The sequence below is a fragment of the Anguilla rostrata genome, chromosome 9 (genome assembly GCF_018555375.3).
Source record: "Anguilla rostrata isolate EN2019 chromosome 9, ASM1855537v3, whole genome shotgun sequence".
In the NCBI taxonomy this organism is placed as follows: domain Eukaryota; kingdom Metazoa; phylum Chordata; class Actinopteri; order Anguilliformes; family Anguillidae; genus Anguilla; species Anguilla rostrata.
Genome location: NC_057941.1, coordinates 10,471,407 through 10,488,996, shown reverse-complemented (window position 1 = coordinate 10,488,996; position 17,590 = coordinate 10,471,407). Strand labels below are relative to the sequence as shown.

At 42.6% G+C, this 17,590-nt stretch overlaps 1 protein-coding gene across 1 annotated transcript in view; it reads left to right on the top strand.

The window, feature by feature from the left end:
- Positions 1-17,590, top strand: part of tenm1 (teneurin transmembrane protein 1) — a 222,155-nt gene that overhangs the window by 143,701 nt on the left and 60,864 nt on the right. The window contains exons 7-11 of the mRNA XM_064350355.1: positions 2,380-2,588; positions 4,602-4,812; positions 6,140-6,241; positions 12,387-12,581; positions 14,421-14,621. Coding sequence (XP_064206425.1) covers positions 2,380-2,588; positions 4,602-4,812; positions 6,140-6,241; positions 12,387-12,581; positions 14,421-14,621 — 918 coding nt within the window. The remainder of the gene's footprint in view (positions 1-2,379; positions 2,589-4,601; positions 4,813-6,139; positions 6,242-12,386; positions 12,582-14,420; positions 14,622-17,590) is intronic.

Sequence of the window (17,590 nt, the reverse complement as noted above, 5' to 3'; positions counted from 1 at the left end):
AAGGCGCTTGACTGTAGACAGGACTGTTGCTGTCCACGGTCCTGAAAGCCTATTTGAGTCAACTAGTTGAGAAAAACATCTCCCAGCAATAAAAATAAATAATACACAAATAAACAGCCCTCTTTGCTTCCTTTCTACTCTTCCTAAATGACTCATACTGATTCATTTGGAACACTGACTGGAAAAGGATTAGGACCACTGGTATTGATTATTATTTGTTTTAATGGAGACATGGCATTCTAGGAAATAAATATTATAGAAGTGCAGGTGGCCATAAATAATAGATATCCTCTTTGTTGTTTTCATTTATTTGAAATGGAATCTGGTGGAAGTGTTGACAAAGTGAAAATAAATAGGCCCTTTGATTGAATGGAATTACCAGTTTGTTTAATTGACCTTGAAATGGAAAGACTGCCAGAAATGTAATTCGCTATTTACACAGCAACACTGGGATTGCATTCTTTTAATTATGGCGACCTGATGTTCTGTGATATTTGTATTAGTCCTAAGGCAAGTCCTTTAGTAAAACATTACATTTGTTAGTCGCGTGGAAGCGAAAGGATGGATTAAGGAGTCACTGGGCTATTTTATTTCCAGTATTTCACCTGGAGCTTGCTACATATTAAAGCCATGTCCCATTCTGATGTTAATTTGGTTCTGAGAAATAATAACTCTAATTGAAAAGACAATTATGTTTCTTTGAAAACAGATTACAGGTCTAATTGCTTTATAGGGATAACCTTGGGGCCATGAGACTTAATCAGCTTTTATGTCAGGACTCTTCACTTCACATTCATAATTTTGCTTTACCTCCCACTAACATACTTGCAATGCACTGAGAGACTTAAATTTACACACCTCTGTCTTTCTAAAGCACAAGCTGAGGATTACATGGCTAATTGACAACAGTCAGAGTAGGTGTGAAACTTCCCATAGTCCCTTGTTTTCATTCCAGTACCAGATAAAAAAAAAAAAAAACTTGACTATTGTAGTTAGTATCTATTTGATCTGACACTGGGTATATGAAAATGTAGTTGTTACATTTCAGAATTTTATTTGTTTTATTGGCTCACTGTGCATGGCTGGTTGTACCATATTACATGCAATGTAATCCTACAGCACTGGTATTCAGTTTTTTGTTATATTGATAAACACACAGACACATACTTGTTTGTTTGTACACAGCCCAAACATTTATTCATTTTTGTTTTACCTCTGTGGTAAACACAATTATTTTTCAAGCAAATAAATGATTTGCAAATATAATTTCTGAACTATGTGTCAGTATTTAATTTATACCCATATCACAATTAATTTTGCACTCATATCACAAATTTTATGCCGTAAAGTTTTCTCAGATTTCTTATCATAAAACGAATCACTGTGCACCATGAGAAAAGGTTTTAACCTACATCATAATGCAAAACTCATTTGAAAATGCATTATGCAAATGATATACTATTACAGTAGAGAACTGAAGCAAGTGTTCATATGTACTGTTGCACAGTTCACATGTATGAAATTAAAACCTTTTCATTTGAATGGCTCAGTCATGTGGAGCATGAGTATGTGTTTATTTCTTGAGTGCTATAGTGTTGTCCATAGAGCTGGTGTTGAGGGTTATGAACACAGAATAATTATTTTACAATGCAGACTGTAAAACGCATGTTTTAAAAAAATAGCTGTTTATTTTCCACTGTCTGACACAGAAGGCATTAGCTTGTCCCTGGCCTGCACTGCAGGGTTGTGGCTCTTTTTTGCTGTTTAAATACACTGACATGAATGTGACATAGTGTATGTTTCGCTCCTGCAAACCTCTTGGGTGAACAGGCCTCAGTAATTAGTGATAAGAAAGGCAGAATTGGCAGCAGCTAAACTTGATCTTAAAGATCATGAATCATTGTTTGTGAGGCGCCTTTGTTTCCAAGCTGCTGAGGATCTTTCACTGTACATCTCAAGTTCAGATAAGGGGGAAGAGAGCATCACACATTATAATCAGCCAAGGGGGAAGAAAAATAGTTTCCAAACAAGGTAACAATGGAATGCTCTAAACATTTAGGAAAGCTTTTTGATTTGAAGCCACATCCCAGAATAGAATTATCTTTGATTTAGTCCAGTGGTTTCTAGGTTTCCCATCTCTGGTGTCATCAATAATGCTGTATCATTTGTATTTGATGAACCAGCTAAATACAGACAATAGTTAGAATGAGCTCATGGGTTCAGTGTCTAGGCTACAACAGTGTCCTGATGCAGACTTTGTGAAGCACAGTTAATCTAATTTATTGTGTGTGTGTGTGTGTGTGTGTGTGCCCACCTGTGTGTGTGTGTGTGTGTGTGTGTGCCCTCGTGCGCGTGTGTGTGTACTGTACGTGTGCATAGATAAAACTGTGTTCCAGAGAGGGAGAGTGATTGACAGGGGAGAGGTAGACATCGGCATCCAGGTGACCCAGATCATCCCCCCTGGGCTTTTCTGGCGTTTCCACATCACCGTCCACCACCCGGAGTACGTCAAGTTCAACATTTCCCTGGCACGAGATGCCCTGCTGGGCATCTACGGGAGGAGAAACATCCCGCCGACTCACACCCAGGTACGTACCTGTCCAATGCCACGCTAACAGCATTAGCGCTACCCTTGAAAGGACACTCTTTTTGAATTCTGCGCGATTGGTGGCGCTTGTTGTGGCGAGACTTTTGCAATTTCGTTTTCCTTGCACATCATGAAAAGATCCAGGTGATGTACACTGGTAAAATGTTGCATTATCAATGTGGAAAAAAACTACCTCTCTGTTGTATGCCCTTCTGAATTACACACAAGCCCGAATTTCAGGATTATGCTTTTTTTCCTTCGCTGACTCACAGTAGATTGCAAGTGAAAAGTTCAGCCATCGTTAAAAAAAAGATTTTGCCAAACAGCGATTGTCAGGAGGAAAACAAACGCTCGCATTCATGGACGCATGCTGTTTGGATCCAAGCCACGGTGTACTACATTATTAATATATCCTCAAAGTTTATCGTAGCTCATTCCGACGGTAAACTTTTACTCCTTTGATGATTGGCTGGAGAACAGAAAATTTCATTTTGGCTACGAGGAGCATTTGCTTTCGAAAGCCATACGGCATTACACGAATATACTGGAAGTAATTAGATGCTTATGAAGATGTTTTGCCCATAAATCCTTCCCTTATTTACACAAAGCTCTTACACCACCTGTTGAACACGATAAGCATTTGGTAATATAAACAACCTTAATCATTCGATAAATTGAGAGCTGTCTTAATTCAATTACATGTTTCTCAGTAAGGGCTCATATGCATAAATATTTATATTAATGGCTTCATAAATCCCTATAGGTGCTAGGCTGAATGAATTACCGCTAATTGCAGGTTCCCGTCAGCAGGGTCGCGGGGCATGTCTTCCCGCCGCTATGCTAGTGACGTGCAGTCGTTACACGGAGAGCCTCCCGGTCTTAGTTTCAGCTCCCCGGGCTGGAACTTTCACCAGCACGAGTTCGCCTGTAAGACTGAGCCCCGCCCTGGTGTGGGTTTGCGTGCCGCGGACAGACACGCGTTGCCCTCGACCGGGCTCGGATCAGTCGCGATTACCGCCGATGGAGGTGCCAGCGGGTCAGCGGGATGAGCTGAAGGGTCAACGAGAGACCCCCCCCACCGATTCACCTGCCGTACGTCCCTACAGATGGCCCCGCGAAGCCGCGAGGCCCTTACCTGAGGAATTCTAATAGGACGCTTTAGTCATTAATCTGAGTTGACCCCCTGGGTGGTGCGCTTGAGTTTGCCCTGGTTCCAAGGAGAGAATTTGTGTCTGTACCCGAGAAGGGGAGGGCGGAGGAAGATTGGGCGGTGGGGGGTGGTGGTGGTGGAGGGGGGGTGGGGGTAGGAAACGGTCATTTCCATTTTGGTTACAGGAGGCATTTGCTTCTGTGCGCACTGATTTCTGAAGCACGAGGACTGCCGCTGGTTTGCTCTGCAGGGTTTTCTTTTTTTTTTCTTTTTTGCTTTGTTTTCTTTTGTTTTTTTTTCTCCCCAAAGCGGCTCTGACAGCCGCTCCCCCGTGACTTACTAAATTATAAACAAAATTATCCATGGTCTGCAGACCAGGGGGAGGGAGGAGGATGCTGCAGGTTTTTTTTTTACTGCCACAGTTATACTGCCAGAGGGTGACACCCCCCCAAATCCCCCCCCCCCCCCTCCCTCCCATATCTGCTGCTGAGAAATGCAGCAGTCCGGCTTTCTCTTAGAACTACTGCTGGAGAAGACCGCCGGTCCACGTCTGGGGTCAAGAGCGCATTTAACAGAAAGCACAGCCACTGCTGAAGGCTTTGCAGCTACAGTTCATTCTTCTAGTCGCAGGTCATAGGTTTACTTTATGGACCTAATAAAGCTAACATCTAAACGTATAAGCTAAAATTTTTGTCAAGAAAATTCAATTAGGACACAGATTTTATTTAACTCCCAAAATCATAATTTTTCCATAAATGTTACCATAGGTGTTCCCGTTCTTCCTCCACAACACCATGTGCAGAAGAAAACAGCTCTCATTCTCCCTCTCCTTACACACACCGTTTACTCTCTCTCTCTCCCCAGTTTGATTTCGTCAAGCTTCTGGATGGGAAACAGCTGATTAAGCAGGAGGCGAAGGCTCCGGAAGATTCCGGTCCCGCCCCCCGGAGTCTCATCCTCAGCACCCTGCAGGACACCGGATTCATTGAGTACATGGACCCGGGGACGTGGTACCTGGCCTTCTACAACGACGGAAAAAAAATGGAACAGGTGTTCGTCCTCAGCACCACCATCGGTAAATGACAACTGTTACTGTACCATACCGTACCATAGATATCACCTAGATAGAATTGCATGGAAGGAATAGCATTGGCCATCCAAAATGAACTTTTAGCAGATGCATGGTTTCTTTGCACAGTTATGTGCACGGCTTCTCATTTCATAAGATCAAGGGTACAGCAGTGAATGGCTCTACTTGCACACATACACACAAGCAAGAGACCATTTGGGAAGTTCCCCAAAAGTTTCCCAAAAATTGGGTGGTGGGGGGGGGGGGATTGAAGGAAGGAAAAAGTCACAGTGCAAGAAGAGAGTGTGTGTGGGGCAAGGGGGTGGTCCTAAAAAAAATATTATTACCAAAGAGGTGCCTGACCAAAAAGGAACAATCCAATGCAGGATTATTCTGCTGTGGGCATCAAGCAGGTGTTGAAGAAAGGCTGTCCACTTTAATTGATCGACCTCTGGTCATCCATCTCTAAGCATATGCTGAGAAACAGTGGGATTTACTCCTGCACTTCCCACAATGCACCGCTCATCCTGTTCTGATAAGACTTTCTCTATTTTTAACATATTGAGTTATATATGCCGCAGGGGGAGCCTTGAAACTAATGGGTTTTTGACGCTGGGTTATCTTAGAATGGATTGGAATTTTACAGGCTAAATTTCAGTTTCACTGCTCCGTTAAATGCACTTAAAATAAAACACTAAACCAACAATCTTCTTAACAAATACTTAGTGCTACATGTACGTACTTTACAAAAAAAACTATAGGCCTACTTCTCGACAGGGTGATGTGGATTAATTTAGTGCTTGTTTGCAATTATTTTCAAATTGATATTCATATTTTTCTCAGTAAAAGTGCTGGAGAGAAGGCGTGCCTCAAAAATGCGAAAATATTTGTTTGGCTGTTTTTGAAAGAGGAATTCTGTTCTTTTTTTACAGCATTTCTCTCCGTGCATCATTTCTTAATAAAAATCACCTCTTATTTTAAGTCCAAGAGAGGAAGGAGCCAGAGGCAAAGTCAGTGCTGTAGATTTATACCGAGAAAAGACATGCCTTTCTGAAGCCATTTCTGAGCTGTTGGAAAACAGGTGCCATTTCCCATGAGTTGCACTGCAGCAGCATTAAGCCAATCTAAAGCGTATTACTGCCTGGAGGACAATCAACAGAAAAGCACAGGCCGATATTCACAGAAACGAACGCGTATTTCTTCGGGAGCATGTCGGAGAATAAATTAATCACCGGCTGCCTTTCGCAACTAAGAAACAGCTTAATCAAAAAAGCAATGAGCCTCCACCAACAGCGCTGGCTGTCACGGTCTGTGTTCCTTCTGCCCGTCACAGAAACCATGGACGGATGCTCGACCAACTGCAACGGGAACGGGGAATGCGTCTCGGGCCACTGCCACTGCTTCACCGGGTTCCTCGGGCCGGACTGCGCCAAAGGTGCGTCCCCTCCTCCCTCCTCCCTGTCCCCGTCCGTTCGCCCGTCCTCGCAGGACCCGACTGGGGCGCCAGAGTGGACCCTTTTGAACCGGCCCGGGCCTCTCAACCTGTCACTGTCGCTGAGGCAAAGCATGCATCAGATGCATGCAGGAAAAAAGAGAGAGAGATAGAGAGAGAGAGAGAGCGAGAGAGACACAGAGAGAGAGAGAGTGTGTGTGTATGTGTGAGACAGAGAGAGAGAGAGAGTTTGTGTGTGTGCGTGTGTGAGAGAGAGAGACAGAGAGAGAGAGAGAGTGAGAGAGAGAGTGTGTGTGTGTAAGTGTGTGAGAGAGAGAGAGAGAGAGAGTTTGTGTGTGTGCGTGTGTGAGAGAGAGAGACAGAGAGAGAGACAGAGAGAGAGAGAGAGAGAGTGTGTGTGTGTGTGAGAGAGAGCGAGGGAGAGAGAGAGACAGAGAGAGAGTGTGTGTGTGTGTGTGTGGTGTGTGAGAGAGAGAGAAGTAGTCTGTAGAGTGTAGGAGCAGGGCTGTGGGTTCTTCTGCACAGACGCTTAAACAGGGCCATGTGTTCTGAGGGACTGAGCGGCATGCAAATGAGCTCCAGATTTCTCACGGTCGCCGTCGTCTCCAGGTATGTCTTTTCATAATGAATTACCCAGGAATGCGCGAGTCTTAATTCGCCTGCAGCAACTGTCTTCAGCTGCGGCGTAATGAATGAAGGAGCGACGCGCTTGATTAAGCCTCTGTGGAAGGGCAAATATATTTCCTGTGTATTTCTTGAGATTCAGTGTTCATATGTAAATGAGTGAGGTGGCACAAATGATATATTAAGCAAATCAAGACGTTTTCTCAGCCCACAGTTTTTTTAAGTATTGTACAGAAGCGGAAACCCTCTCATTGAAAAAATGGTGCTCTGTATGTCAGTTTGCGCAGGCAGACAATAATATTTACATTTATATTTTTTGTATCATTTACCGTGGTTCGGCTCAATCATCCAATCATAAAACTGGCGCCCCCTGCTTCCCTCCGCCTTTTGTTTGGAAATATCAGCTGTACCCCCCCCCCCAAAATTTGCCACTGTTGCACCTGCACTCTGTTCTGGTAACTCTGCAGAGTGAACACTCCTCTGATACATAATTACACAATTACATCATGGTAGTCTGGCATTGTTCATGTAAAGTTTAATTATATATGATTGTGATGAAACAGGTGTATCTGAACAGGCAAAGTAAACCAAGACCAATATGTCATAATAAATATATAGTATAGACTCTCTCTTGTTTGAGTTAGTGGTCTTTTATCTCTCATAAAATGAAGGATTTGCTGGTTGTAGCACAGAGAAAGTAGATGAATGCCACACACACAGCGTTGTGGAGCAGGCTAAGTACATTGTGTTATTTTTTTCTTTGATAAACATAGGTAAAAAAAAAAAAGAGTTTGCCATGTTAACAGCTTGGTATTTTTAACGTCAAAAAATATGAATTCACACACTGTGTAAAACAAAAAACCCAAAACAAATCTTTGACAGTGAGCTTAAAAAACAGGTAGGTTCCTGCTTCTCTGAGAACAAGGCTACCAGGGAAACTTTAACTACGAAATGTATACATCTGTATGTAAATTATTAAAGAACACACTTTAGGACCTGCCAGAGTTAGCTATGTAACACATTACTCAGTGTACTCAGATAATCAGATAAGCTATATTAGAGGATATTAAAAGAGTTTATTAAACTTTGAGAACATGGAAAGTGCCTTTCAAAATGACAGGGAACAAAAATGGGTGTTGATTAAAATTATTTGATGACAATTAACAGTGTTAATGTCTTTTTAGTGAAGTTTAGTGTTTCCCCCGCCAAAATGGTGTGAACTTTAAATTATTTGTCATCGCACATATGCTTCTAAATACAGACAGTTCGGTAGTCGCATATTAATATCACACAGATATGCGGTTGGTAGTTTCTTAACAGAAAAATTGCATCAGCATTCCTATCTCTGTACATGGTTTGATATGAGCAAAATAATTTATATTTTAGGTGCATTTTAGTTGGCAATCAAGCATTTTCATTCATTCGCTTAATTTTTTTAGCATTGAGTAGCCAAATATATGTAAAACATTCTGAAAGTTCAGCTGGGAAATAAATGATTGACACAAGTGAAATGAAAAGAGGACACTGATTGACAAAATAATGTCAGCATTCATCAGAAAATCAAAAAATCAGCTCTTTACCTTGTTAGCGCACTTGTGTGGCCCCAGATTTACTTGAAAAAGACATCTACAGGTAAAACAGGGGACAGCAGAGCACAGTTAAAATATACACTGTTCATCAATGCCAAGTTTCTTCTTCAAACCAGAAACTTGCTCATACAGTTTCTAAAGTTGTGCAGACTTTTTTTTCCAGCACACTTACCGTTTACGTCAAACAGTACAGTTTCAGATCACAGCCTGATGGTGCAGCCTGAGAAGGGGTCTGAAAGTGTTGGGTGCTCCTGCTGTTTGGACCCTATTTAGTGGCCAGGTTTCACCCATGATAATGGGGGGAGATGAGCAAGCCTGTATATAGTGAAGGGAAGGACCATGATGCTGAATCCACCTATAGTGCTGCAAACAAATGACAACTAACAAGCAAACCACGGCTATATCTACTGCATACACTCAGCATAAACCAACTGGCCTGGGAAGGGAGATGAACCAGGAGACAGACGGACAGATGGACAGAAGGGTAGGCGGGAGGGTGGACGGATGGATGGACATCTGTTGTGGGATTGTGAAAATACTGGTGTGCAAGTGGAGGAGCTGTGAAGTGTAAGTTTAAGTTGCCTGTACCTGAGCTTTGCAATAACTGGCTCTGAGCTTTGCAGAAGCTAGTGGGGGAGGGAAAGGGTGGGACTTGTTAGGATGGAGAACAGCATGCTAGCAGAGCCCTGGTTGATTGATAGGGTTGGCAGGGAGACCTGTCAGATAGTTACGGCTGTCTAAACGGGAGAGCAAAGGGAGAAAAGAATGCCTGGGAGCTCAAAGTAGCTCACATGTCAGGCGGGGGGAAGTATTGATTTTGATGGTTTTGCTATCCATTTACCTTTGGAATTTATTTATTTATTTATTTTCTTTTTTCTTTTTTTTCTTCTTTTTTTTTACACAAGCAGACTCGGTTCGACCAGAAATGGCAATCAGCATTTTCCAAGTGTTTCAAAAAACCTTACAAGTAAAAATATATAGCATGTGAATTTAACCAGCAGTGGTTTAAAAGATGTGTCCTTTACTGGCTATTTCTGCAGTAGCTAAGATACACTTATTCACACATTAGAGCTTTCTGTCTTTATATATAGTTTATGTCAAGACAGAAAGCTCTAATGTGTGAATAAGTGTATCTTAGCTACTGCAGAAATAGCCAGTAAAGGACACATCTTTTAAACCACTGTTGGTTAAATCTAGTGCCCCGCTCCTGATGGTACACCTGGTGGTCTACAAATAGATTTCAGAGGGACCTGATTTCAGCAAGAAAGGGCCATGCTCCGGTCCTGTTTGGGGGACAACTTTGGATTTTGTGAATTTTACCTACTTCTCCCACTGGTATCTTACCTTGCCACTGCTCTATGGGCTTTGGACTGCTGCGGAGAATATAATGTTTCTGGTATTGACCTCGTTGCGGAGCTGTGCCAGGACTGGTTTGAAGACCAATAGAGAGCCGTAGGTCAGGCAGGGCCGCTGTCTTAATGCAGCTGTCCATAGGAGACCTTGAGGAGTCACAGAGAGGAGACATCACTCTGGTGTTCTGCGCATAAGCAAAGACAAGAAACGCCCAACACTCTATGACACACGTACATTTGAGGTAATTCTGGTTTTGTGCTTCAACCCATCTCTTGAAATCTGATTCATTTAAATATTATGTAAATTTATTAGGGTTTTATTTGTGTTTTTCTCTAATTCTGTTCCTTATCTAGTCCCTCTCACATTCAAAGCCGCAAGACAAGAATATGAGGATTAAACAATGCAGGAATCAGTTATTGTGATTTTAATGATCTTTAAAAGGCTGCATGCATATTTATGTAAATAACTGTGGACATACTTTAAGCTTTAAAGACTGAAAATTGACACCGAATGGGCAAGGAAAAATGTCTGTGAGCTCTGCTTATCTTTAACAGAAAATGAGCCTTTTACAAAAACCCATACAATAGCAGTAATTCTGCCATTTCCCCCACAGTTTTCAAGCTTCACCTTGACGTTATTGAAGCAAAAATGGTGATATATTAACTCATTTTTAGGCCTCAGGATGTACGTGCATTTTTTCTCTCTCTTCTGTCCCCATTTTGGAGTCTCTTACTGTGCAATGGTGTCAAAAATATGCTGCCCAAAGTCTTGCATGCAGAACTATATCCCTGAATACACATTCTCCAAAGACACACGTTCCTACAAGCGAGAAAGTATCTACCATTCCTCGTACTGTAAGCCAGACAGCGTACTTCAGGACTGCCCTTTCTGATTGGAGGAGAGAAATATTTCCCGCTGAAAACACCCGGTAACCTGTAGTCACCTGGGCAGTGGCTGTTGTGTATGATGTGATATGAAGCTAGATTGACTCACCTGAGCTAGCTTTATGATCATGCAGATGACCATGTGTTTCAGTTTATTCTTTGTGCTCTGAAATTCTTCTGACTTTCGGGTCTCCGGTTTCCAGAAGCACTGACGTATTCTCTGCACATTCTCTGCAGCTTTGTCAAGTACGCTGCGTTCTTTATCCAGCTCTGCTGGGAAGGTTCATTTGTCTACTCTGTCCTCATCATGGCAGTGCGTGGACGAAATCACATGTATCGCTTTCCTTGGATTGTACAGTACTGATGTGGTAATGTTGCAGCTATTGTTACAAATCAACAGGCTGTGTATTTCAACACCAAACAATCTTTAATCATTGGAAACGGGAAAGCTTACATCAGTGGGGAGTTTCTGTTGAGTCGTTGGGCTGTCAAGAACCTTTTGAAAGAAAAATATTTCAAAGAATATTTTTGTGCTACTTTATTTATTAATATTCAGTGAATATGGCATAAATGTTTCTCTTGCGATTAGCCTTGATATAGATTCTCCTGCAAGGCATGAATAAAGACTATACAGAATGTTGTATTTAAAAAAAAAACCTGCTTAGGCTCTGCAGTGAAACGTTAAAAAACAGGAAAGTGTTTATTTGAACACACCAAGCATTTTTATATTAGGCACATTTTCCAGGTGGATTGTTTAAAGGCGAATCCATATTAAAGTTCCAATTGACTTTCCTGAAATCTGACAATTATTTTAAGCCCCACTTAGGAACTCAGGTTGAACAGTCATTGTTCAGTAAACTCGAGTATCCCACTGCATGGTACAAAGCATCCTTTAAAAAAAAAAATAGCAGTACCACCACCCCCCCCCCCCCTTCCCAAGTCCCCAAACACTTTCCAACCGTGCTTACGCACCTAGCAAGGCACTATTTTTTACTTTCAATTAACACAAACAATGAACAACGGGCACCTTTAGATCAGCTGACAAAGAATTTGAGAGGGGTGTGATGTGTGAAATTATGAGCAGGTCTTTACTGAGGCGCGCCATTGGCGTTTCAGAGGCACCGTCGGCGATAGCTCGGAGCAGCCTGTGCTCGCGCGCGTGAGGGGACACCGGAACCCGAGCGGTCTGTCGAAAAACGAAGCCGGGCCACGCAATCGCCAGGCTCCGTTTCCGGGTTTTCGCGGTTCTTTTTTTTTACGCCGCTCCACAGCTCATGGTCTCTGCGGTTTTATTATTATTTTTTTTTACTTTCGTGAACATCGATTCTCGCGCTTCGGTCGGCGGAGGGAGCGGCGCGGCGTCGGCGGGGATATTCGCCAGGGCTGCCCTCGTCGCTGAACTCCACTTCAGTCCTGGTGCCACTTCAACAATTTTGGATTAGCGGGGGTTCGAGGCGCAGAGTGCCAGCAGCCTGCCCCACCGGAGCTGGCCAGTCACACACTGTTATCAGAGATTTTTTTTTTGTTAGAAGAGTTTTTAGGTTTTTTTTTTTTTTCTTACAGTCGAGACACAAAGAAACGGGGAGCTTTATTTCAAAGCAAGTGCAGTTTGACACTGAAGGCACATACCCGGGAAGATGTGAGTTGTGATGTCATGACCGGTTCCTCTCGCTGCAGACTCCTGCCCTGTGCTGTGCAGTGGAAACGGGGTCTATGAGAAAGGCCACTGCCTTTGCCACCCGGGCTGGAAGGGACCGGAATGCGACATCCAGGAGGACCAGTGCATCGACCCCACCTGCTCCAACCACGGAACCTGCATCCAGGGCATCTGCATGTGCATCCCCGCGTATAAGGGCAACAACTGTGAACAAGGTAGGCTTCAATCTATCATTTTAGTCATTTTCCAATGTGGTCGTTCGGCAGATACCAAATAAGTTTAGCCAAAGTGGCTTTTCAAAAGGTACATTTCGCTTGGTAATCGAACAACACTTGAGCTACTGATGGGCGAGGTTACAGTAAAATCAGTGCCACTGTCATGGTGCGTGCTTCAACGCCTGTGAAATAAAGGATGAGAAGGATTCGTTGTTTTTATATTATTATCATATATATTTATATACGCTTCTGTGCTTTTATCTAAATCTATTCAATTATCCTATATTTTACATATACAACAAATGTTTTTCATGCCAACAACCCATTTATACACCTGGACAGTTCACCGAATAAATTCATGTTAAGCACCTGGCTGAAGGGTACAACGACAGTGGGATTCCAGCCCGCAATCTCCGAATCCAGTTCCCTAACCATTGCACCACACATTACGTCCTGCCTCTCTGGCAAGTGTAGGGAAATAATAAATGCAGAGCCGCGCCCTGTCTTTATTTGCTCAGTCATTACGTTACATTATATTACATTACAGGCATTTGGCAGACGCTCTTATCCAGAGCGACGTACAACAAATTGTATAACCATAACCAGGAACAAGTGTGTTGAAAAGTCACTTTTTAAACATTCCTCCCTGCCCATTACCTATAAAATCAATCCTGCATAATGTGAACCTGATCATTACATATGTGATTGAGATAATTTTCCGTATAGATCCGCCTGAGAAATAGTGCTCTGATTATCAAATCTCTCCTCTGTTTTCCGATCAAGACTGGACCTGTCCACAAAATCAAGTAATTGTCCATCGGTAGTTGTATCCAGTGAGATAATTGCTAGTTCACACTGGTAAGCAACCTTGGGCCTGGAGGCTGAGAAACAGATCAAGGCTGAAAGCTCTATGGTAATTATAGGGGTTAACATCGGATAGATTTTTACAGAGCATTCATCATTCAAGGAACTGCTTGAAGTGTATCAGAATTATGTGTGATCAGTTAGCTTGAGACATGTATTGTGTGGTGGCTTGTTAATCTTTGATAGGAATCTGGCTGTAGCCGCCAACATTTTCATGTACTAGCAGCCTTCCGACGTTCGTATCATGGAGCGACCGTTCTTCAGCTATTAAAAGTTCCCCGCTGAGATGCTGTGTTCTCCTCGCGTGGCAGTGTAGCATCATGCGTTGATGCTGTTTTACACTTAACTGTCTGAGAGAGGAGGAAGCGGGGCTTTGCATAGATAATTACTAAAAATCAAAGCAACGCACTGACAGCATGAACGGAAACATTTAAAAAGCTCGGTGGTCCTGCGCTTACGGACAAATTTTTTAAAGCTTGATTTGCATAACTGTTATTTCCGTCGCTGTCTGGCGTGGAACACCTAGTCGCACGTGTAAGGCTGTTCCTCCACAGCGACATCGTACTTCAGTTTGGGACTGTGAAGAGACGCATGTGCATCCCCCAAAAGCCTGTGCAGTCAGCTGTCGCTAATTTTCACTCAGCGGGGCGCTAACTGCGGGCTTCACAGGCAGAACGCAGGCACCCGATTTGTCAGAGAAGTCGCTGTCTCGAAGCGTGGTTGGGAATAGCCACTGTTTTCATGTTTTTTTTTTTTTTTTTTTTTCTCTGAAGCACGAATGTGAAAAGTCCATTTCCACAATTTCCTCTGCACTGTGCTTCACGCACCAGCCCACAGACAGATACGTCCCTGTCACAATCGACAAGTGACAAGTGCTCGTGTCTTATAATCTTCTTATCTGCTGATTCTAAGATGCACTTGTCGGTGGGAGGAAAGGTTCTCACGGCACTCTCTTTTCTGATTTCCACCCCGCAGTGGATTGTCTGGACCCTCAGTGTGCGGGCCACGGCGTGTGCGTGAAGGGGGAGTGCCTGTGCTCGCCGGGCTGGGGGGGGCCCAGCTGCGAGAGCCCCCTCCCTGCCTGCCAGGAGCAGTGCTCTGGGCACGGATCGTACCTCCCCGAAACGGGCACCTGCACCTGCGACACAGGCTGGACTGGCTCCGACTGCTCCTCAGGTGAGTCCCATAATGCACTGCTCTGAATCTCGCACTCATAGCCTCTTGAACTGTTTTATCACAGCAGAAATATACATTTTTTAAATTTTTTTAAAAAGATTAGGTTCTATTGATAAATGTTGCACTGTCAACCCAGAGTCACTGAGTACAAAAATACCATGTAAACCTCACGTCTAAGATACAGTGGCTCCCTTAAAGGAAATGTAGATGGCTAAAGAAATGAACACAGTATACATATTTCTGTATAACTATGAGGCTAGGCTGGGTGTTTGTCCCAGAAGTCACGGGTGTCATGGATTTTTTTGGCAGACTCCCCTTTTTTTTGCCATTTCTACAATTTCCCCCATTTTTAGTGCTTCCCTTGATTTTTCGGCAGTTTTGCTAACAGTCAACCTTAGCGTCGTCCACAGCATGATTTGTATAGGCCTAACCTTTTTAACCACGTTAGTAAATGCCGTGAGAAACAAAGTGCGGCCATGTGTTCAGATTGTGGAATACGCCGGAATCAAGATTTCCGTCCCTGTCAGCCTTTGCAATTAGATGTTTGACGGCCCCCTGTGAACGGTCTTGATGCTGAGGGCTCCTTTCCCATTACAGTAACACCGTGAGTGACAACAGGCACTCCATCAAAGATTCAAACCTCACGGTGTACAACATGCTGTGCCAAAACAAACTTAAAAATATAAAAAATAAAATGGACACATGGTAACCCTGTTTAATTATTTTAGTAGTGCATTTTGAGCACGCTGTGTTTCTAACATTATGTTAAGAGCAAAACAAAACAGCTCTGGCTTTCCATGATGGACCGAAGTGATTAAACATAGTAATGCGTTTTATTCGTGTTTGTTCCTACCTGCGGCTGACCGCTGCTTTTTAAAACTTTAAGCACTTGTTGCTGTTGCTACAGTTGCGCATGTTATTTTGGTTGTTTCCCGCAGCTGCACGTTTTGTTTGTTAATTGGAACACTAATTATAATGATCTGTCAGTGGTGCTTCAGAAGGGAAGGCTTGGTCACTGTTGACTGTCAACACGTCTAGCTGTTATTTCCCTTGCACGCCGAGTGCAAATTAGTTTGTTCCTCCTGGTTTGTCTCCTTCCAACTGATCCTGCCACCTATTCACAGAATTCCTGTCGCCTCAGTCAGTATGGGGTTGCTTAATTTGGGAGCGCTTTAAACGATTTTTCAATCTGAACCCTGCTTCAGTTTGGATTCACTTTTTATTCTTTTTTTTTTTTTTTTAAACAGACAACAGAAAACAAGCAGTATTCTTTGTTTGTTTTTTTCTTCTGCCAACCAGAATTCTTTGTTGCCTGGAGCTAGATTTTAAAGATTACCTGCCATTCTCTTAAGATTTATAGGTGTCACCACCTGCACTGGTGTTTGGAAGGAGAACACCCAGCCACAGAATATGAACATTTTCTTTTAACATTCAAATTTGTGAAGGGCTCAACATTTCAATTACTCCAAATCATATTTGGCCCAGTTCCATTTCTGGACTGAAATAGTACCAATTGTAGGTGCCGTCTAACAGAAAATTTCCACTGTACTGAAATTGCATTACAATATGTAAATGCAAAGGCAATCACATTTAGTTCATCTGAGTGTTTATGTAGGCTATGCATGTGAGCACTTTATTATGGTGGAGCTATCCACCACTTATGTTCTTGTGATGGAAAACTCTGTGATAGGAGCGATAAAATAACCTGTTTAATTCATGATCAGGGCACAACCGGTGGCGGCATAGTTCTGCTTGTCTACCACAGGGGACAAGTCCTGTTGCCGAAGCTTCAGCTTTGAAATTACAAGAAGTGAGATGTCCTTGTTTCCTAATGGTGAAGAAATCGAAGCAGTCGAGAGATCATTAATTTGGCTGTTTGCTCTCTCGTGAGAACAAAACGCAGCTCTCATAATGTATTGAGCGTAATGTCAGGGAAATGAAAACAAATAGTGGAGGTAAATGAGAAAGAAAGAGTACCTGAGATGAAAGATAAATCATTGTTTTCTCCTGCTGAACCAGTTGTTTATCCATTCCCCTATGGTGCACCTACATAAAATGCAAGTATGCTCAATTGTATGCTCACCTTTTCTTACGACTGGGGATTCATATATGTTTAATTTATTATTATTATTATTATTATTATTATTATTATTATTATTATTTTATTTTTTGCCTTGTTTGCTTGTTTTTTTGTGTTTCACGTTCAGATTTCCATTTTCCTGTATCCTGTTTTCCTGCAGAGCGTGACATTGTCAAAAACTCACTATAGCCTAATACAATTTAAATCAATGTAATTAAAATTTTTGAAAAAATGTATAAAAACATGGACAGTTGGGGTAACATGCACACTTGGTACAAATTGGAATAATGCAAAAGCCTGTTTAAATAATTTCATGCATTAAGCAGATTTTTAATATGCTGTTGAAGTTGTAAGAAAAGAGGACCTCAGGAAACGATTTGAATACTTGAAGTTCATAATTGAATATTATCGTGCATTCATACAAAAAGGATGGGCTATCTCATTTTTAGTTAATCATGAAGAGCCATTAAATAGCAATTAAGTAGTATTTCATCAAGTTAGAATAATTAGAATCATTGGCCCTTTCTTTAGTAATTTGTTTGACTTTATGCAGCCTTTGAATTCATTAATACGAGATACATTAAGAGTAGGGGGTGCTGTGCGGCTCATTCTGTAAAGGCGCTGTTCTAAAACATGGATGGGCCCTACAGTTGAATCTTGACCGTGCCAGTGCTGACTGTGGCCAGCAGCCCCACAGGATGCTGGGCAGTTGGCTCTAGTGTGGCCCAGGGATGGGATGGTTTGGTTGGCTGGGATGACTCTATCCCTATCACTCACCAGCGCCCCCTGCTGGTGGGTGGTAAGCCTGCAAAGGCCACCTGTTAAGCTGCAAATGAAGTCTCAATATCTGTGCGACCCCCACTTAAACTGTGTTAGGAAGTGCAGGCTG